The 21,656-nt window shown below is 47.6% G+C and overlaps 3 protein-coding genes and 1 long non-coding RNA gene across 25 annotated transcripts in view; 2 read left to right on the top strand and 2 right to left on the bottom strand.

The window, feature by feature from the left end:
* Positions 1 to 34: 34 nt before the first annotated feature.
* On the top strand, positions 35 to 6,713 carry Prickle4 (prickle planar cell polarity protein 4). Of its 14 annotated transcripts, none has more exons than XM_087897927.1 (10): positions 38 to 453; positions 1,021 to 1,056; positions 1,496 to 1,542; positions 1,900 to 1,994; positions 2,418 to 2,545; positions 3,498 to 3,605; positions 4,231 to 4,368; positions 4,653 to 4,856; positions 5,433 to 5,637; positions 6,044 to 6,713. In XM_087897927.1, exons 5-10 carry the CDS (start codon positions 2,477 to 2,479, stop codon positions 6,364 to 6,366), a joined length of 1,047 nt encoding a protein of 348 aa, XP_087754053.1. In that variant the 5' UTR covers positions 38 to 453; positions 1,021 to 1,056; positions 1,496 to 1,542; positions 1,900 to 1,994; positions 2,418 to 2,476; the 3' UTR covers positions 6,367 to 6,713. The 14 variants fall into 14 exon arrangements, with proteins under 14 accessions (XP_087754057.1, XP_085535388.1, XP_048301362.2 ...); XM_087897928.1 differs by having other exon boundaries at positions 1,907 to 1,994; XM_087897924.1 differs by having other exon boundaries at positions 38 to 1,056; positions 1,496 to 1,593.
* LOC148119074 (uncharacterized) lies at positions 5,288 to 6,049 on the bottom strand. The gene is made up of 2 exons (XR_015735429.1): positions 5,797 to 6,049; positions 5,288 to 5,659 (listed from the first exon to the last, which is right to left on the bottom strand). It is a non-coding gene; the product is annotated as an uncharacterized LOC148119074 (long non-coding RNA).
* Tomm6 (translocase of outer mitochondrial membrane 6) lies at positions 6,698 to 8,190 on the top strand. The gene is made up of 3 exons (XM_048445413.3): positions 6,698 to 6,950; positions 7,635 to 7,735; positions 7,909 to 8,190. The coding sequence occupies exons 1-2, from the start codon at positions 6,823 to 6,825 to the stop codon at positions 7,729 to 7,731; spliced, it is 225 nt and encodes a 74-aa protein (XP_048301370.1). The 5' UTR covers positions 6,698 to 6,822; the 3' UTR covers positions 7,732 to 7,735; positions 7,909 to 8,190.
* A 754-nt stretch (positions 8,191 to 8,944) lies between these two features.
* Positions 8,945 to 21,656, bottom strand: part of Usp49 (ubiquitin specific peptidase 49) — a 65,643-nt gene continuing 52,931 nt past the window's right edge. For 7 of the 9 annotated variants that reach the window (XM_048445383.3, XM_048445380.3, XM_048445378.3 and 4 more), the window contains 4 exons: positions 20,704 to 20,908; positions 15,584 to 15,692; positions 14,715 to 14,920; positions 8,945 to 14,086 (listed from right to left, as the gene is read on the bottom strand). In XM_048445383.3, coding sequence (XP_048301340.1) covers positions 13,896 to 14,086; positions 14,715 to 14,920; positions 15,584 to 15,692; positions 20,704 to 20,908 — 711 coding nt within the window. In that variant the 3' untranslated portion in view covers positions 8,945 to 13,895. The remainder of the gene's footprint in view (positions 14,087 to 14,714; positions 14,921 to 15,583; positions 15,693 to 20,703; positions 20,909 to 21,656) is intronic. The other 2 variants (XM_085679254.2, XM_085679255.2) reach the window with 2 other exon arrangements.

Genomic DNA, 21,656 nt, shown 5'->3' on the forward strand with positions numbered 1-21,656 from the left:
CTTGAGAGGGGCCCGGCGCGGGGTGGGGCGGGGAGCAGAGCTGTCAGCAATCTCTCTAGCAGAAGAGAATCACAAGAGATAGCCGAGCGGATCGGAGGACTGAAGCGGGACAGGATTCGGAATCCAGGAGGGAAAGTAGCGAGGGACACTGGGGACAGAGGGGAGGAGCTGGAGAGGCCCGCAGAGGGGGCGGGGCTGAAGCCGGGGGCGGGCCGACAGACTCGACCTTTTGGGCTTGGCGGTGGCGCAGCGCGTCGCCAAGTCCGGGGATACCTTCGCCCTTCCCGCCCTGAGACCCACGAACGCTTTCCTCAGTCTGCAGCACCCAGTTCGGGGCCACTGGGGGCGTGGCCCGACGGCGGGTCTCACCAGAACAGCCCGGGTGCTTGCGCTTTGCCAGGCTGAGACCTCACTCCTAAACCAGCAGCTAGACAGGGACCCCAAGTGAACTCGGTAAGAACTCGGGTGGCCCGCAAAGTCCTAGGAAAACTTTGGGGCTCTGCTGAGAGGCCACTTGATGGAAACGTACACTTCCCTCCCTTTGCCCTCTGATTCAGAGATGCCTTCCCACTCTACTGCTCGCTAGTGCCTAGGACCTCTGGGGCTCATCTTTCCAAGAATGGGTGTTGTTTGGGAAGGTTGAACCCCTGAGTTAGGTTGCATCTGGGGCGAGAGGCGGGAGCCAGTGTTTGACCCGATATTATCTGAAAGGAGAGAAGGGAAACTATGGGAGGAAACCAGCGTGTTAGTAAGATGGGGTCCAATGGTAGCTGGGGGTGAATCAGGTTGCTCAGAGGTGAGGGACAGGAAGGGTGACGGGTAGAAGTCTGATTTCTGAGTTATTTTTGTGCCAGAGAGTTCCATGCAAACTAGAACTAATCCGGAAGAGGGTACAAGCCCCATTCTAGGGCCCCAGAGACCCCCTCTCCCCCTTGTTTTGTGGAGCTGAAACAGTGCTGCTAAGGGGTGTGGCTGTTCCTACCCCTGAGTGTGGACGTCCATCCTGGCCACCTTCCACAGGAAACCTGCCCTGAGGGACTAACAGGAAGGAAACAGGTGGGTGTGGAGCCAGGAAGGAGGGAAGGGTGGCACTGAATATTTGAAGGGGGACTGGGGGTGTGCATGCGGTTGTGTGGCGCTCTGATGGTTATACACGGAACCTCAGGTCTCCCCCAAAGCCTAGTGATTCACTGTTGGCTCTCCTGAGCCCAGCTGCTGCCCCGAGGTAGGGGACCTCCTAAAACTCCCCAAACTTTGTAGTTTGCTCATTGGTCAATGGTTTGTTTGATTGGTTTTTCAACTGTAAAAGCGTAGAAGAAACTGCTTCAATGGACGGCAAGAATGGATGTATTATATAAAGTTCTAGAATAGTCGCGGACACTGAATAAACTTGTAAATGTTTGCTCCAGCTGTCACCATTCCACACAACCCAGCCCTTCACCCAGAATACAGGTGCATGAATCCTATTCTCTCTGGTTACATTCCCACTCACTAGCTTGCAACCTCATCCAGAGCGGAGTCCATCTTTTCTCTGCATCAGTAGTGAGTCCCACCTGAAGACACCGTGATCCCATTTCAACTGTTCCTAAAGAGGTGCACTGGGACCAGTCATTAAAATTGCTGCTATAAAGTGGGGTGTGGTGGTGCATGCTTTGGATCTCTGCACTTTGGAGGTTGAGGCAGGAGGATCAGGAGTTCAAGGCCAGCCTTGGCTCTGTGAGCCCCTGTTTCATGCTGCTATAAGGACAAGTGGTATAGCTTGGTGGAAGAGGGCTTGTCTGGTTTGTGAGGGGCTATGGGTTTGGTCAGAGAGAATGAATTTTCTTGTACCCTTGAGGCATTTTAGACTAGATGAGACACTGGTACTAATTTGGGGCCACTGACTATACTTCCTTTGAGAATTCAGAAAAGGAGAACTGGTACAGGCCAGAGAAGCTGAGGAGGATTCCTGGCAAGGAGGCCTTCAGCCAGGCTCCAGAAGAGCAGCCTGAGTAAGATATAGTGACAAGATGGGTGTGTGTGGTGGGGTGACTGAGGAACAGCCTGAGTAGGGTGTAGTGACGAGATGGGTGTGTGGTGGGGTGACTGAGGAACAGCCTGAGTAGGGTGTAGTGAGGAGATGGTATGTGTGGTGGGGTGACTGAGGAACCATGGGAAGACTGGCAAGATGAGCAGGAGAACTCCAGCCTGCCAAGAGGCTCATGGGAGAGCAGAATGGTTCCTTCCATGGTTGCTTTCTCTTCTACACCACCCAGCTTTGTAATACCCAAGAATCTGAACTTCACAAACTCAGGGGCTAAAGACCTGACTTTGCCATTTATCAGCTGTTTGACCTTGGAGATGGCGCTTGTGAAGCACTTGGCATTGCCTGGCATGCTGGGAAGGCTTACTGAATGAGCTGATCTTCTGTCTTTTCCAGACAGACGGTCACCAGTGTCAGTTCAGAATTGACTGGTCCCTCCAGCAGGACAGTTCTATGTTCAGAGAGCCGGACAGTGACGCAGGCCAGCAGCCAGCAGAGGGCGATGAGGACAACTCTGTTCAGGTAGGAGTCCCACTCTTCCTGAGCCCACTGTGCTCTCATCCTCTGGCCGTCATTCCCCTCCTACCAACCAGGAGACGTTTGCATTTTTCTTTCCGTTAAAACAAAACCAAACCTTTATTAGCCAGGTGTGGTGGGCACACCTTTAGTCCTAGCACTCAGGAGAACTCAGGAGGCAGACGCAGGCAGATCTCTGTGAGTACAAGGCCAGCCTGGTCTATGTATGAGTATCAAGTTCCAGGCCACCCGAAGTTTGTTAAATATTTACTCAGTGTGTGTGTGTTGTGTACCACATCACGTGTGGAGTCAGAGGACCTGCGGGAGTCAGCTCTCATGGTCTTCCACCATGAGGATCCAGAGAATCAAACCCAGGCTTGGTGTTAAGTGCCTTTACGTGCTGAGCCATTTTGCTATCCCCTGTCCTCTGTCCCCCACTTTGAGGTAAGACCTTGTAATGTAACCCTTGAACTTTGTCCTCCTACCTCAGCCTCCCAGTGGTGGGGCTGCACCCCCCCCCCCAACTTTGCCTAACTCTCTGTAGACCTGTTCTCTTTTCAGGACTTAGGGGTTGAAATTCAATCCTGCAAACATAATAGCACCTCTCCTGAGTCCACCTGAGCTGTCAGAGCCTGGCTCCAGGAGTGTGTGAATGTGGGGTTCCAGTATATGGAGTGGTGTTTGGGGACTCCTTCCAGGCAGGTCTCAGATCAGGAGTGAACCTACTGTTCACTCTGTAGACCAGGCTTGAAGTTAGCGAGATCCGCCTGCCTCTGCCTCCTGACTGCTGGGACTAAAGACGTGCGCCACCGTGCCCGACAGATCTCCTGTTCTTAGTGACGGGAAGGAGGGGGTTTCCTTCAAGTGGAGAGGAATGCTTGGGAGTTGCTGTAGATGGGAGGGCAGGCAATGAGGGGAAGGGAAGACCCAGCCCCCTTTTCCTCCTGTGCCTCCTCAGGCTCCTCCAGGATCAAGCTTGGGCCCACCTTGCCTGGATACCAACCAAGCCTCAAGCTGGCCTGGATTTCGGACCCTGCTGCAGCAGTTTCCTCCACAGGACAGTGATGTGGGTCGCCCCTCCTTTGCTCCCTCTCCACACCTTGTAACTTACTGTGTAGTAAGAGTCTTGGTCTAGAATTCAAAACGTATGACTAAAAGGCTCAGTTTTGCCCGTAGCTGGAGGAAGCAACTCCCTTTAGCTTGAGTTTCCACAGCTAATGACAGACAGGTGCAGGAATACATGTCCTGCGCATCACAAGGCTTAGCTTCAGAGCAAATGGGAAAATGGACATGAACGGTATCTGAAATCAAGAATGGGATGCACAAATGTAGAAATATGGTTGTTCAGTATTTATTGAGGGCCCTAGCATGTGCAATCTAAAGACTCACAATTCACTAGGAGAGGCAAGACAGTCTATGGAGCAGAGAGAACAGATGTGAAAGTGATTCTGGGACCTAGCTCAATGGGAACAAGAGCCACACTATCTGGTGATGGTGCTGAGTGCTATCCGGTGCAGTCCCGAGTGACGGCCCTCTCCGTGGCAGCAGAGTAAACTCTCTTTCCTTCTTGCCAAGCACATGCGCCATTCCCTCCCAAGGTTCTGCCTCTCTCCAAGCCAGTGTCAACCTTAGAGAACATGTCAATCCTAGCAGTGTTCTAAGGTCTGGGTGCATGTGGGCCTTTCCTTTAGGAGCGCTACTGTCTGGCCCTGGGGGAGGAGGAACTGACCCAACTGCGGCTCTTCTGTGCCCAGCGGAAGCAGAAATCCATGGGACAGGGGGTGGCCCGCTTGTTACCTCCCAAGCTTGAAGGGTACACCTGTGAGAAGGTAGGAAGCATGTCTGTTCCTCCTCCATCCCCGAGCCTTTCCCTTCCTCCTCTCTTTGCTCTGCAGAAAGGGTTCGGGGGAGGATAGCGGAAAATATTTTCAGGATTGGTGATTTGGTAAACGTTAGGGAAAAGAGGAAGCCAGGTTTGGGGAGTTGGCCTCTGCGGTGGAGATGAGCCTGCAGCATATGAACAGTTGGAATGGGGGTTGGGAAATGTGATTGAAGAGCCATGAGCGAAGCTAAGAAGGTTCAGGTTAAGAGCCCAGGGCCTCTGCTTTGGCAGTGCAAGAAGCTGCTGAATCCAGGAGAGTATGGAGTGTTTGCGGCCAGGGCTGGTGAGCAGTGCTGCTGGCACAGACCCTGTTTTACTTGCCAGGCCTGTGGTCAGGCCCTGATAAACCTCATCTACTTTTACCACGATGGGCATCTCTACTGTGGCCGCCATCATGCAGAGCTGCTGCGACCTCGCTGTCCTGCTTGTGACCAGGTAGAGCACCAAGGGGAGAGGGACACTGGGAGAATTCTTCCCCATGCCAGCAGTGCAGGAGTAGCTGTCATCTTCCTAGCTGGAGGGTCTTCTAGTACAAGTGGAGAACAGGGGGAGAGGACAAGGAACTAGCCAGGGCCACTCAAGAGCTCTGTGCACGTGGGACCTTTACCTCTGCTCCCCCAGTGCAAACAGGGGCCTGTAAATTCTCTTGGACTCAGAACATTTCTGGATTCCTGAATCATCACTATGCCAGATGCTCAGTGCTGAGCTTGACCATGCTAGAAAGACCCTAAGATCAACATGAAAGACAGTACTGAGCCTTGGGAGTTAGGAAAGCTCTGGGGCCCAACTTATGGCTATGCCACCTGCTACATGGAGGATCTGGCCAAAGCCAGTCACCCTCCCAGAATCCAAGAATTACAAAGAACTCCAAATCGGAATGCCTGTGGGCAATTTTTTTTTTTTTGAGAGTTAATGAGTATAAGGTGTGGTTACTGGATGGATGGATGGATGGATGGATGGATGGATGGGTGAATGAATGAACAATCAATCGTTTTCCTCAACCTCTCCCAGCTGATCTTCTCTCAGCGCTGTACAGAGGCCGAAGGACAGCGCTGGCACGAGAACCACTTCTGCTGCCAAGACTGCGCCGGGCCTCTGGGTGCAGGACGTTATGCCCTGCCTGGGGGCAGCCCCTGCTGCCCCAGCTGCTTCGTGAGCCGCTACCGGAGTGCAGATTCTAGCTCAGTAGAGGCACTGGAAGGGCTAGCGTCCTTTGGTAAAGGAGGGGACGGGGCGATCTAAAGGGGGAGGGGGCGGCGGCTTAGGCTGATCATAGAAGCGGGGAATCTCCCGGGCCAGAACCCCTTGTCCCATTCCCCATGCTGTCCTCCCACCGCAACCCCCAGACGCGAGCTTTGGGGCCCGAAGCTCTCACCGCGCGTCCCTGGCCTGCGCGCTCCGAAGGCCTCCTGAACCCTCCCGGCGGGGCTGCGGCGCCAAACTCGCTCCCAGTCTGGGGACGCGGTCGCCCACTGGTGGACGGAGGCGGGGGCCCTTGGGGTAGACTGGCGGCAGCGGCGGCGCGCACGGCACAAGCCTGGGGCGGGGCGGGAGGCTGCACGCAAGCCTGGCCCGCCTCTTGCACAAAGATTTGGGGACTCTGAGATGGGCATTTCTAACAGGGGAAACAGAACCCGATCCAAGCGTCGGCTGGAACGGTGCCTCCTCGGATGACAAGATCACCTCCCAAGTTACACTTCCCTCTACAGTCGCCAGCTCCACTCTGGAAACCCTGAGTGGGGCGTCCAAAGGGCAGGGCCGAGAGCGCCCAAAGACTCCTGGAAACGCCAAAGAGCACATCCCCTGCCCCACCTGCTCCTCTTCCTCTGAGTCGGAACCCGAAGGCTTTTTCTTGGGCCAGCGCCTTCCAGGTCCCTGGAAGACCCCCAAAAACCTCCAGACAGATGACAGAGACATCTCCAGGAAGCACTGCACCATTTGTTAGTGGGGCGGCCCAGAGATCAGAGTAGTGAGATGGGGAAACCTATGAAACAGGATAACAAGACTCTGTGTAAAAAACCCGAGACTGAAGGCAATCAGACACGCGGGACAGTCCCATCCACATTGCACGTTCTCTAATCTGTATAAAAGTTTCTTGGGGAAACACCACTGCCCAGAACTTCCTGAGTGGAGCTAGCCCCTATCCCCACCCACCGTCAGCACCTTGCTTAAATTAACGGAATGGTGGCGCTACACAGGTAACAGGCTCCAGGCACCGGGAGGTGGGGCAGCAAGCACCTGTTCCACCTCCGACCTGGGTTCCAAACTCGTGGAAGCAGCCGGGGGCGGGTCTTCTTGCGTCTCACTACCGGCCGGCGGAAGTGCGGAGTCGGAAGTTGCGCGATCTGCCTGCGCCGACTCTGAGCCGCGCGCAAGCACGGTGGAGGTGCTCGGTGCTGTTATGGCTTCTAGTGGGATGGCAGTGAGCGCCTCCGGCTCGGCCAACGAGGCCCCCGAGGTTCCAGACAACGTGGGAGACTGGCTCCGCGGCGTCTATCGCTTCGCCACCGATCGGAACGATTTCCGGAGGTAACCGAGGCTGGCCCCTCTCTGATCCTCATAAACTTGTATTTCCCTTCCTAGTGAGGCTGGCAATCCTAGTTGGTTTTTTGTTGTTGTTGTTGTTTGTTTTTTTAACCACATTGACAACATAGTGGTTTCGTGGTAACTTTCTGTTTTGTTGAGGCCGTAGGCTTGTAGAATGCATTGATGTTAAAAAAAAAATATCTGTCACGTGGTTCTCACGATACCTAGAATGTCGACCTGGGCTGTAGCGATGGTTCAGCGGGTGGAAGCGTTTGCCGCCAAGCTTGAGGACTTCAGTTCGATCCCTGGTACCCGCAAGGTGGAGGGAGACAACCAACTCCTGCGGTTGTACTCTGATCTCCATACTTGCACTGTGTCAACATGCAGTATCACACACACAATTTAATGAATGTGTTATTTTTAAAAAATCACCTTGACCTAAGGCAGGGAAAAGATGCCAACGCATAAATAGGAATTTTAGCCTGTTACGTTAGAGTGTTGCGTTGGCCTTTGCTTGTGTTAGGAATAGATGTAAACTCCAAATTCTCACGTTCATATTGGGGGACGTACCACTATACCAAGTGTCGATCAACACCTCCAGAAGGTGGTGCTGACGTAAACTTCCCATGGTATTAGCTTCATCAAACTCAGTGACCTCATGGTTAATGAAATATATTTTCTACTCAGGAACTTGATCCTCAATTTGGGACTCTTTGCTGCGGGAGTTTGGCTGGCCAGGAACTTGAGTGACATTGATTTGATGGCACCTCAGCCAGGGCTGTAGCCAAGTAAGCACTTAATTTTCTGTCTCTGCCTATTCCAGTTCTGAAAGACAGCAATTCTGTCGAGCTATTCACAGCAAGTAGGAGAAAGACTTGGTGTAAATACTCACTCTTGGATTTCTAGGTGAAAGCAGTTTTTTTTTTTTAAATTTCTAATACCACCTGTTATCTGGTTGCAGAGAATGGAATTCCTGTGTACTCAAACTTCCCAAGACAGCCTACTGTCTATGACCACCACAAGATACTACCCCAATGGCAGCTGAACCTCCACCCCCTGGGCAGCCCCCTGCTTCAGCTCAAATGTTGCCTCTGCACAGCTGTGTGTGCATTCCTACATTTCTGCAGAGGGTGATCTTTGCCCTTGTCCTGAGGAGTAGTAATGGTTCTTGAAAACAGATTTCAAATAAAGTCTGCACACAAAGACGTTTTATTCTTTTAATAATAAACTTCTTTCAAAACCACGGTGTAAAAAGTCAGTTTACAAAAACCAAAAAGCCATGATTTGTGTTTCACACTCGAGATAGCAATGAGCCCCAAACATGGATTGTAATGAAGATGTTTGTCTCATTTAAAAAAGAGAATAGAAAAAAGACATTGAGAGGGAACCACCTACTCCACAGTGATAAAGATATGCTACACAGCTGATTCTTGAGGAGTTACTGCTGGTGAGCACGCCTGGGGAAGGGGCCATTTGGTGTTGTTTGGCATTTAGTTCACCAGGTGGGTTTTCCAGGCACCAGGGAGGCACTGTTGTTGGGTTAGAGTGAGATTTGGTGGCAGAAGAGAGCACTGGTTGTGGGTGGAGTCAGCTTGTTAGTGGGCACAAGGAAGCAACTTCCTACCCCCAGACTCGTGTTAGTGCCACTGTCTGTGTTCTGTGGGGCACATGAGTCAGCGTGGAGAGACTCCTGTGGCTGGGACAAGATGGTGCTAGAAAGAGTCTCATTTAGTCAATTTACTGGGCATTAAGAAAAAATACTGCTTTTTTGTGCAAAGACCCCTTTGGAACTGGTCTTGGATTACAGGGCACGAATGAGAAGGGCCTGTGTAATTGGCCAAGCTGCATGACGACAGTTACTGCTAGCTGCTTTCCTAGATCTGTGGATAGACACCGTTTCAGTCAGTTCTCTGGGGCCTAGGTGCAAAGCTCACTGCAGAAACTCATGATGTGACTTCCAAACACTCACCGAAAGAAGGCGGGGGGGGGGGGGGGAGCTTTCTTTTTTTTTTTTTTTTGGAGGCAGGATATCTGTAGCCTAGACTGGCCTCAAATCTCAAACTTAACTACACAGTTGAAGATGGCCTTGAACTCATCTTGTTGCCTCCACCAACTGTTGGAGTCCAAGTGTGCTATACCATGCCTGGTTTTACATGGTGCTGGGATCAAACTCTGAGCCTCAGGCTTGCTAGGCAAGCACCCCACTAACAGCCATATATGATATGGGGTGGGGATTACCATCTTGTGAATGAAGAACCTGTGTGATGTGATGATGGCTAGCAGAAACTATGAGTAAATTCAGGCCTAGAATTGGCTTAACATGAATCAAGACCCTAGAATTTATTCTGAGTCTCAGATACTCTGAAGTCTGTTTTAGAAATTATTAAGAGACTGGGCTTCATGGAACACACTTAATCCCAGAGGCATGTGGATCTCTGAAACCAGCCTAGTCTAAAGTTCCAGGCTAGCCAGGGCTACACAGTGAGACCAGGCCTTGGAAAAGAAGGGGGGGGGGGGCAGGGTCATGACTGTGAATACATGGATAAGGCTTGGGTTTGAAGCCATTACTTCCAAAGGCCCATAAAGTGACTAGGAAGCAGCTTTGTAAGCTGTATTATAGATGCAGAACCCCACATGACTGCAGCTAAGCTAGGAAATAGCAGCCTGGTTTTGTTTTGTTTTTTGTTTTGAAGAATGAAACCTTAAAGTGTGCTATATGATCCTATAGCTGAGTAGTTCTAGTTAGTTAAAAAAAAATTCTATGTTGAAAACCAGAATCTAGATAGAATTAAGACATAGCTTTTAAAAATATAGTTTCTTTTTCATTCCAAATTTAAGATATAATTTCAAGTAACTTTACTGTTGCTTTTGGAAGTCATAATGCTGGTTTGGCAGTTTTCCTTTAAACTGGTTTAGGTGATCCGGAACCCATTGTCTCAAGCATGCTAGCTAAGTGCTGTAGCACAAGCTATTTCGTCAGCAGCTGTTGTATCTTAAAGGAAACACGCCGGCATAAGTATGGTCAGAGTTGCTTGCCCACAGCTGCTAAGCCATGTGTGAGTTGACAAGTCAACAGCGGCTAAAGTGCAGACAGGAATGTGGAAGAGATGACGTTCACAACCCTGAGAAAGGTGCTTTAGCGCTGACAAAAAGAACCACCCAAGAGACCCACTCTTAGCTGGTAAAAATCAAGTAACCCTGGAAAATTTCACCCCAAAGATACACTCTTTACCTAATTAGTCCCAATTTGGAACTGGGCTGAGAGACCCAGTACCAAGTGCGCTTTGAATGGTGAGCCTGTCAACACCTTTGGGGAAGTCTCACGAGCTCAGCGGAAACCCTTCGGCTGGAGTGAAAGACAGGCTGTGAACAGCCCAAGTCTTGCTAACCTTCCACAGTCACTGAGCACCTCCCCAGCTGCATGTGCGCAGTGGTGGTGTCAGGGACGTCATTTTTGCATCACTCACTGCACATTACACAGTGTACTGGTTTGTCATACAATCTAAAGGGTCACATGTGGGGGGGTTGTTTCCTACACTGCTTCCTGTTGGTTTGTGCAGAAGGACTCCAGAATTGATGAAGATTCCACCGCCATTGATTGCCTAACATCTGATCATTTGGCTCTCCCAACTACCTGGAAACCCTTCCACACATAAGCTGCAACCCCAGATAGAGATGTGGTACACATTCAGGAAGGGGTCACCTTCCAGAAAAGGTCAGCATTAATGTTCAGCATATACAAGAGGCAATGAACAACAGTAGTGTATGTTGGCTGACTTGAAAGAGCTATCTGATGGATGATTATAAATACAATTATGGACAAAGGAACTCAAGAACTTGCTGGTAAGGACAATCTGCATTCATACACAAGAGATAAGAATGTTCTATAAAATCTGATAGCACATATCTTTTAAACACTACAGATCCATCTGCCACTTGACATAACAAAAAGGAACCCTTCCCCTTAACTTTTCAATCTCATGCAAACTGTAATTAAGAACAAGGCACCAAATTTTATGAATTGTATAAAATTAGTTCACAAAGCTTTATCAGTAAAACAAATTTCAGATCTCCTTTGCTTCCTCCCATCCCCCACCCCCAAGTTTTCATTCTGCACTACTATCGACTCTCAGCATACTCTGGAGCACTGCCAGCCAGCCCACCTCATTGGTTCGTCCCCTGAATGTGGATGGAGCTGAAGGCATAACCAGAACAAGGGACTCACACAATCATGGACTCCAGAAGCCTTGCCACTGTGAACAAAAATAAACTCTGCTATCGAGTCCATAGGACACATGAACACTTCTACAGTTTACAACTTTATTCATGGCATTTTTAGAGACATCTAGAAGTTCTTTACCATGTGGCACTGCCCTCCCATGTCAGCCAGAGAGGCTGGTTAAAGCTGGCAAGCGCTCTGCCTGCCATCTGATGAGAGCTGCAGTTCCTGGCTGCCACGGGTATCCCTGCTACTTCTGCACTAGCATGGGTGCTGCTCTTAGAGGCAACCACAAGCATGAGGGCCAGGCTAGACTGAGGTAAGAAATCATTTTTGAGGGCTGGGGTGTATTCATCTTGGCTGGCTACAGTGGTAAGTAAACACACCAGCCGATTACAAAGGGTTCAGAGAGAGAGATTGCTGCTGGCAGAGCAGCACCTGGCATTTGGCCTGGAGCCAGCTAGTCAAGGTCAATCTGTTCTCTTTAGACTGTTTAGTGTGATGCCAACTGACACAACCCTCTTAGGCGCTGCAGACAGCAGAGGGAGGACAGGACAGCACGGCACAGCACAGCAGCCCAGACAGTGCACAGTGCTTCTACAACAGAGATTCAGGCCCCTGCTCCTGCTGCCTGAAGTGCTGTCTGTGGTGCCGTGGCACCTTCATGAGGGTGGCTCAGTGGAGACAGCTAGTTTTAGTTAGAACTCATTTTGACTTATGTTAATCTCATATGTGGGTGTTCAGGTCAGCTAAACATTTATAAAGTCCCCATTCGGCTTACCAATCTTGCTGATAGTTGATACAAAACTCTTTTTTTAAAAAAATTGAATTAGAACCTTTTAATTTTCCTTTAAGTGTTTATATTGATTGTTTTCCCCTCTGAACAGACAGATCTGTATTCTCTGCCTGCAAGTTCTCTTTCTAGAATAAACAACACAGGGTTTAAGATGAGGTGCAATCCAGTCTTGTTTCCTTTTTTACTCCCAAAAGTTTGTTATTTTTGTTTTTAAGACAAGGTCTCACAATGTAGCCTCAAACTCATAATCCTCCTGCCTCACCCAAGCAAGTGCCATCCTTCCAGGGGTGTACCAGCACACTGAGCTTTGCTTTTGAATAGGCTTTGCTACCATGGTAACAAATCACCATCATGCACCTTGGTAATGTGGACCTCAGGGTACAGCTTTATATCAGAACCTCAGGCAGCGTGGATAACCGGGACACTTTAAAACAGTGTCCTGGAGAGAAGGAGGTTGTGCAAAGCTCACAAAAAAGCCTGCAATAGACAGTAAAAACCAAACAGCACAAAAATGCCATACATGATCGCTTCCAAATAAAAGCTAATACAGAAACCTCACAGTGTTGTAAAAAAGCAAGTTTAAATCTAGCCACTCATCCCTGTCAGGGAGCTGTTTTCTGTCTGATTTCTTCCATGTCTCAGCGATGTCTGGCAGGCCTACGAGAGAGTTCATCTCCAATGAGGGCAGCAGTAAATACTACAGGTGTGCCCGGGAAACGGAACAGTGCCTCCTTTAGCCTCACTGTCTCTGTTCCCCACCCCTTCAACTCCCTTTAAGTGACAACTGTACTACATTAACACAAGCTACTTATTCACAGGAGAGGCTGTGGGCACCACACAGGCCACTGCAGAGAGAATGGGAGTTTACTGTGCTTCTGTCTGGGCATTTGAACTCCACTTAGAAATGGAGCAAATTTTAAAGATGTGTTTTTACTAATAGCAGAGTAAAAGACAGGAGTCTCTCTGTACTTCATGGGCTGAGGGCAGGTGAGAATGGGTAGCAGAGTGGGAAGAGAACATGAAGGGCCACAACCAAGAGCTGGACACACGGTCAGTTCCTAGGAAAGCAAAAGCTCCAAGCCTTGTGAGCACCAATGTTGTGGGTGCAGGAGAGAAGCTGCATACCACACAATGTGAGACCCTAAGGCAGCAGGCACTGGGACAATCCCCACTCACCTTCCCTGAATTCTGAGAAGGCTTCTGACCACTGACCCAAACCACAAGCTGGTTCCAGACTTGAGCCAGGGTCCTGCTACAGGAGGAATCAGGAGTGTCCGGCTTAACATGCGCAGCCCGACCATGCGCTGGCTGGTCTGTGCCTCCTATGACTGCCTCTTCAAAGGGAAAGGGCTGCTAGGCCTCACCTCCCGTCAGTGTAGAGTGAGAGGACAGCAGCAGCTCAGTAGAAGCTCTAGCTCTGAAAAGCCTTCCTATGCCCCTCATTCCACTTTCCAACTTCTCTCTCCTAAAAAAGGAAGCTTGTAAGCAAGCTGTGTCCCTTGATGGTCACCTCTTCTGTGGGAATAAATCCTGTGACTTTACCTTCCACTTTGGAACCAATCTTTTCCACCAGCTGCCAGCTCTGGGCCCCTCCTCATGTGCTCTGTGCAGTGCTGTATAAAGACCCTGATTAGTAGGGGGCATGGCTGCTCTCCTGGCTGATCACTTGCCCACCCTACTCCAGATCCCTCAATTATCCAGAAGCAACTGACAAAAGAATCTTCATAGAAGTTACTCCTTTAGATTTGTTTTATGAAAGGAGGGAATTTTCAAATGTTTTCAAAAGAAAGTGACTACCAATTTTTTGACAGGGCAGGAATCACCTGGCATTCTCTCCTTTAGGCCTAGAGAGGCAAGCCCAGTGATCTGTTACTGTGCAGGCCTTATTAGCCATGAGGAAAAAGGTAAGGACATTTTAATGCACGCCTCCCAGTCAGGGAAGTGTGTATGTTCTGCCTTCGTCCTTGCTGCTGGACTGCACCTGAGCTCGGAGTGGGGTTTCTGAGAGTCTTGCGCTGCCCTGAACTGTTCTTCGAGTGTAAAAAAGGATGTAGGCCTGGGTTTTGCACACGTCCTCGACACTGCATACATCCAGCTTTGAGTCATTGCAGTGGACCCAAAAACCTAGGAAACCAAAGGAGAGAAAGAAAATGACAAGCTAGGTTATATCTCTAGACAGGTGCTGCCCGGAGATGGGGAGAGACGCAGGGGACAGAGCCACCTTCTGATTACTGGTAGGGAGGCAGGGTCACTGTAATTCCTTTCACCCCACATATCACCGAAAAGACTCTTTTGCCTATGGTACTGACAGACCAATTTTGTCCTTGTTTCCTTTATGTCTTTTTATTGTTTGCTAAAGCCTCCACAGTGCCCCAACTGTCCTCAGAGTCATTTGAGTGAGACTAGAGATTTGTAACATCACCATGAAATTACAAAGGCCCCATTCTTTTTGCATGACCAAGAAGGAAGCTGAGGTCTGCAGAAATTCCATCAGTAATCAATACTACTGATGATACTGTGCTAACCTCCAGCACTAGATCTAAGTACTTAGATATGGTTAGTTCTGTTCATTCCTAAGCATAACCTTACATCCTTACCAAACCCCCAACTTTCATAATGCTTCTCACTGAATCTTAATGTATCTAATTTGTCCCTAGATGACCCAGGGGGATGGAAATAATGAAAAGCAATACACTGTGAACAAACCAACCCTTTTCCATGTCCCCGACCCTGCAGAGTAAAGCGCACGCACCTCCCTCTGTGTTGTAGCAATAGGCTGTGTAGTGTCCTGAGCCAAACCCTTTCCCGTGATGCATGACCACTGCGGAGAGATCATAGGCAAAGGTCTCTTTGTCAAGAGAGGAGAGCATGTCCCTGCAGCAGTAAGGTTCCATGGTTAATACCTGGTCAAAGACGACATGGACCCCAATCTTCTCACGATGATTACGGCCAGACCACCTAGAACATGGAAAGGAATCTCTCACTCATTAAGCTAACTAAACAAGAAGCTAAGAAAATAACTTTTGTTTCTCCTTTTTGTCCCCCGCTAATCCGTGTGTATATTTGCTGTGAAAGTTTCATGGAGTATTTGAATCTACAAACCCCTAAAGAACAGTTCAGAGCTGGGCAGTGGTGGTACACGCCTTTAATTCCAACACTTGGGAGGCAGAGGTAGGAGGATCTCTGTGACTTTGAGGCCAGCCTGGTCTACAGAGTGAGTTCTAGGACAGGCTCCAAAGCTACAGAGAAACCCTGTTTTGAAAAAACCTAAGAAAGAAACAGTTCACTATGGCCTCTGCATAGTCTGTTGCTTGCCCCTTTCACTGTTATTTTATACTGAATCCTTGGGATGAATTTGTCTAAGTCCAAACAAGGCTAGGAGAGGATTGGCAGACATTGGATGCAAGCTAGAAATGGAACAAGGCAAAAGGGCTGAACCCCAGGCTGCTGGCTCCAACATCAACTTTTCTTACTGAACGAGAACCACTGACTCTCCATAGCAAGTGCAAGGCGCCACAGGGACAGGCTTCTCCTTCCCATACAAAAAACAAAATAAAAAAAAAAAAAAAAGAAGACATCTGTCCTCCCCAAGCCCTCAAGGCAGCTCATCCCAAAGCTCACCTGAATCTTTTAAGGTGCAGCCGGAGGACCTGAGGTAGTCTGTAGATCATTAACTGCTTTCTGGCTTCACTCAGAACAAGGGGTTTGGGGTTAGATTTTCGTCGTTTGCCTGTATGGTTTGAAAAGGTGTAAGACACAGGCAGTGAGGAGCACAACCACAGTTACTGGCCACACAACAGACATTCTCCTTAGATTTATTATGGTAGTAATGTGACACACCCCAAGTATGTCTGCATTTCCCAGCTTCACAGGCCTAAATACAGTGGCCCTGAAGTTGTGGCTAAGATGAAAAGGGTGATGGGACCCTGAGTTAACTTTGAGGATGGGAGCTTTAAACCCCCGATAGTGAAACAGTAGGAGCCTGCATTCCTTGATGTCTGTGCAGCCACATGTTAGCCTTGGGATGTCCTCCAGACTTCTTTTATATGACAGTGACTGTTATTGGGCTGTTAAAAGCAGCCGAACCTGATCCTGATACATCTGCTTTTAAATTTTTGCCACCAGCAGCTTTCAGAGGTGATATGGGTGCTGGGTAGTATATTCTAGGTGTCATCATGACTTTCTGATGGAATACAATAGATGGCTGCTACCACAGAGAACCATTTCACTGTGAGTTGAATACACCAGGGTTCTATGCTTTTACATCCTTATCACTTAAATTATCATGCACTTTATGTTTAAAGGGCTTTTTCTTTTCACCAGACAGGCCTAGCTGAACTTCCTCCTTATAACTACCTATAGGCCAAACTCTGAGCCTCAGCTCCCTCATGAGGAGATATATTTTTGTTTTGAATGTAACATATATTTAACGCTTAAAAAAAGATGATAAATTATGATTACTAAAGGACAGAATACGAAAGCAGTTTCTTTTTCCAACATGTTTTGTTTATGTTATACATAAACTTTAAAAAAATAAAACTTTGGTAGTTGTGATGGCTAATTTTAGTTGTCACCTTGATACACCTGGGAAGAGGGATCCTAATTAAAGAACTGGTTACATCAGAATGGCTGTGAGCATGTATGTGTGGGATTTCCTTGATTGTTGATGGATATAGGAGAGTATAACCCACTGTGGGTGCACTACCGATGGGCAGCTGGGCCTAGGTGGCATAAGAAAGGTAGCTGATTGGAGCTTGGAAGCAAGCCAGGAAGTAGCTTTCCCCCAAGGTTTCTGCTTCAAGTTCTTACCTTGAATTCCTTCCCTGACTTCCCTTGATGATGAGCTGCATATAACATATAGGCTAAAATAAACCCTTTCCTCCCCAAGTTGCTTTCGGTCATGGTGTTTATCACAGCAACAGAAAGCAAAGTAGGGCAGTAGTTCTGTGTTTTTATGCCACAGGATTTAAAATGTATTTCTTTTTCTTCCTCTCTCACACCCCATACCCTCTTAGCCTTCCTGTTCTAGCAACATACTCTATAAATCAGGCTGGCCTCAAACTCAAAGATCTACCTGAATGCTGGGGTTAAAGGCATATGCCACCACTGCCTGGCTGAAATGTGTTTCTTTTTTCTTTTCTTTTTTTAGAGTTATTTATTATATATACAGTGTTCTACGTGCATGTATGCCTGCATGCCAAGAGAGGGCATATAGATCTCATTAATAGATGGTTGTGAGCCACCATGTGGGTGCTGGGATTTGAACTCCAGACCGCTGGAAGAGTAGCCAGTGCTCTTAACCTCTAAACTATTTCTCCAGCCCCTGAAGTATGTTTCTTATAGACAAGGTGGGAAGGTAGCCAGGTTCATCTGGTCCAGTGGTTCCCAACCTCTGGGTGATGACCCTACAGGGGTCGCCAAAGACCATAGAGGAAAAAAAGATGTTTACATTACAATATCAAAATTACAGTTATGAGGTACAAATTAAAATAATTTTATTGGTGGGGTCACCACAACATGAGGAACTGTATTAAAAGGTTGCAGTGTTATGAAGGCTTAGAACCACTGGTCTAAACCAAAAGAACAAATGCTGACCCTAATTTTGTTTCTAAACTATAGACTTGTGAGTGAAATGGAGCCCTAAATCCTTAGAAAATAGAAAATGGGAATAAAACCTTCTTAGTTTCAGCTGGAGACCTCTGTAAGCATTTTCTGATCTTACTGATGCCTTAGAGGTGGTCCAGCTGCTTGTCTCTAAGCTGTTGCTCTCAGGGCTCAGAGTAGAAAGCATGGCATCTGATTTCAAGTCCTGTTTGTAGCACTTGTGAAAACAGCTCTCTGTGATAAGGCATGAAGGGAGGGCTAGCTGCTCAGGGCAGACTGCATCACAGTGCATGTGTTGCTACAGAACTTTGACCAGCCATGCAGTCATGACATGTGGAATATGCAAAGGAGCACCCTGAGAAGGGCTCTCCCCGACTTTTCCACTCCTGCTCATCAGCCTCTGAGAAGGACTGGCTGGCAGTGACCACAGTCCACGCAGAGGGAGTGCATGAGCTAAGATGAAAACAATGTGGACTGTCTGTTTCCATAAATGAAAGTTCACAAAGAAAAGAAATTGCTGACTCAGTTGAGATGGACCAGTTTAGTTAAGGTAAGACACAGAGAGGAAGAAGAGCGACGACAATCCTTAAGCTTCACAAGCACCACGCCAATGCAGGTTACGCCTGCTGTGCCTTTCTTCTGCATTAGCAGGGGCACAGAGCATACGGAAATCCTGACTAATCCAGAAAAAAAAAATTACTTTCTGAAAAAAACTGAGTATTTCCTGCCTAATATGTCACATCCAAAAATGATACAAAGTTGTTAATGCCCCTCTGTTCCTTACAGGTAAAAAAGCTCTGGCCAGGTGTGGTAGTGCATGCCTTTAATCCCAGGGCTCAAGAGGCAGGCAGATACCTGAGTTTGAGGCCAGCCTAGTCTACATAGTGAGTTCCAGGGCAGCCAGGGCTATACAATAGAGAAACCCAGTATTAAACAAACAAAAAAACAAAGCAAAAACACAGAAAATGACACCCCCCCCCCAAAAAAAACCCAGCATATACTCCAAACTATTAACATACAGTAATAAACTGATACCTAGGTCATTGTGTGAGAGCCAAAGTTACAATTTAAATTTTAATTACTATGTCTAACAGATTCACGAAATAAAAACGCCTCTGGTCTGCAAGCCCCTTGTCCAAGGACAGACAGTTCCTTAAACGCTGGAGGCTGTTGTTTATGGGAGGCAACAAGCCACTTATTCTTCACTTCACTCCCCTTGTTTGACCCATCTGCACTGGATGTGCTTGATAACATGGGGGGCAGGGGTTCGCGGGCAGAAAATATTTCAGTATATATGCTTGCCCCTGATTGAACCTGATGGGAAATGCCATGAATTATGGGTTTTCCTCCTTAAGCCACTGCAAACTGTTATTCTGGGCCGTTTCCCAGGAATCTGGGTATGGATCTGGCCAGAGCCCACCCACCTGGTCATTACTTAATTAAAAATTACTTCAAATGTGGCTTTAAACTGTGGTAGTGGTCTTATTCTCAATTGGTGGGATTAACAATTGTGAAAAATACATAACTTTGTATTTTTCATTTCTAAATCTTTATAGGTCATAAAACCCAGACACCAGGGTTGGAGACATTGCTCAGCATTCAAAGTACTGGCTGCTTCTGCAAGACAACCCAGGTCTGGTTCCCAAGGCCCACATGGCAGCTCCAGGTCAGTTCTAGCAGATTTGAAGCCCTCTTCTGACTTCAAATGGTCACATGGTGCACAGGCATACATAAATGGAAATACACGCATAAAAACAAACCAATCTTTAAATACCATCACCAGACACAAGCATCCATATATTTGCTGTGCACATCTATCTATGCATGCTGTGTTAGCAGAAGCACTAGGTGTTAATATAATGACAGAGAAGGGCCTGCACATGTCCATGTAACCACACAGAAAGAGATCCAATTTAAATTAAACCAACGACACAGACACTTCTTTGTGACTTTCTCTGAAATATAAACTTTGCAAGCATGTGAGAAAAAAAGCAGAAAACATCCATGTGGCTGCCATTATCAAGTGCCATAAGATATGCTGCATTGGTTATATGGTACCACTATCTTAAAAATCGCATTCATTCATTCATTCATTCATTCATGGTGTATGTCTGTGCAGGTCACACGATAACCTGTGTGAGTCTGTTCTCTTTGTCAACCATGTAGGGTTGTGCCTTTACCTGCTGAGCCATCTTGCTTTTGTCTGTGTATGTATATGTATGTGTATGGAGATGTTTGTGCCATGTGCCTGTGGAGGCCAGCAAAATCCTGTGGGTGTCATTCTTCAGGAGCCATCCATGTTGCTTTTGTTATTATTTAAGACAAGGGTGCTCACTGGCATGGAACTTGCTAAGAGTCTAGCCTGGTGGCCAGTGAGCGTCAGGGATACACATGTACCTCCCTGTTCAGTGTGGGGTTTAAAGCACACACCACCATACTTGACTCTTTTTACCTATGTTATAGGCTCCACCTCAATTCCCTCTTGCTTGTAAAGAAAACCCTTTATAATTGAGAAGTCTCCTCACCCCATTATACCATTTTTTTTAACATGAAGTTTAACAGACTTTAAATCTACAGACTCAGTACAAAAACATACTTTCTTATCCTATAGCACTCAAGTGGGGTATGCCACCTGAATTCAGGCTAAATAAGAACTATTAGACTATGTGTGTGAACCTGGGACCCCGCAGTATTATGAAGCTAAGTACTATTGCTCTCACAGCCCCTCTTTCAGAAACCACATTCATACACTTGCCAAACAACTAAGGTCAGTCAGAAGGGTGAAAGGAGGCACAATTCTTAGGCCATTGTTTTCAGTGTTAAAGTGTGTGTACGTAGGTGTGTGTGCTATGGCAGTCCGTTCTCTCTAGCTACCTCTCTGTGGGTTCAAAGGACTGAACTTCAGGTCACCAGACTTGTGTAAAAGAACCTTTACTCACTGGGCCATCTCCCTGGCCCAGGTCTGTTTCTAATATGTAAAGTCCATATTAGCTTTTTATAGAGACTGAGAAAAATATCTTTAAAAGATGGTTTAGACCCACTTAGTGTCTCCATGTTTCTTTTGACTAAAGGGTCAAAAGCAGCTCCTTAAATTGTATTCCAGTTGCAATCCCCGCCCCTCTCCATGCAGCACTCACTGTTACACTGGTCACAAGCGTAGATTCTCCCCTCCAGGGCCTCTGTCTCGGTAAACTTGGCCAGCATCTCAGTGAGCAGGCACTCTGTCTGATTCAAAGGGACAAACCCCTTTTCTATGCAGTGGTAGCGTTCAGGGAATTCCAGGGACAGATCCCAAAAGGGCTCAATGGTATTGGATTTATAATTGCATGATACACATGTAACCTAGAATGACAAGATTGGTTTGCAGATTATATAGTTTCTGTGCTTCCCACATACAATTTTGCTTGTTGTAAAGAAGACATAAAATCAACCACTTCTCCCAAAAAAGTTAATAAGAACTTAAATAACTGTACTAAAAGCACTGGAACATATTATGCATGGCTGCATTTCTAACCATGCTGTAATTAACTAACTAGCTGTAACTAAGGAGCCACAAGGCACCACCCTGCTTTTCCCCTTCTCTCCCAATGAATGCTGCCTCAGTAGAGATAGCAAGTTACCTCGGAGGCATTCGCTGGGCTAAGAGAGTTGGCAGGTCACTGTCTGCTTTGTTCACCCACAAATTTCTTTCATTTGGTCCTTCCAGGTAGCAAATTTACCTCTTTTACCTTCCTTCCTTCCCTTTCTTCCATTCTCCTCCCATTCTTATTTTCCTTTGACATAAAATCTCCCTGTGTATTCCTACTGGCTTAGAACTCATTACATAGCCCAGCTGGCCTTGAATTCTCAGCCTCTCAAGTGCTGTGGTAACACACATCACCAGCACACCTGGTTTACCCATTTCCTACAAAGTCCCATCTGCTGCACCGCAGAATGCTGTGGTTAGACTTGCTCTTATACCATAATATTCCCAGATGCCATTTCACATGCAGAAAGGAGGGAAAAAGCCCTCAGTTTCCCTTCCTAGCCTACTCATCATACTTCCCAAAATCGTAATAAGTGAGGCATAAAACCTCTGTAACTCAGTGGA

This window comes from Myodes glareolus, chromosome 18, assembly GCF_982192425.1.
Source record: "Myodes glareolus chromosome 18, mMyoGla1.1, whole genome shotgun sequence".
NCBI lineage: Eukaryota > Metazoa > Chordata > Mammalia > Rodentia > Cricetidae > Myodes > Myodes glareolus.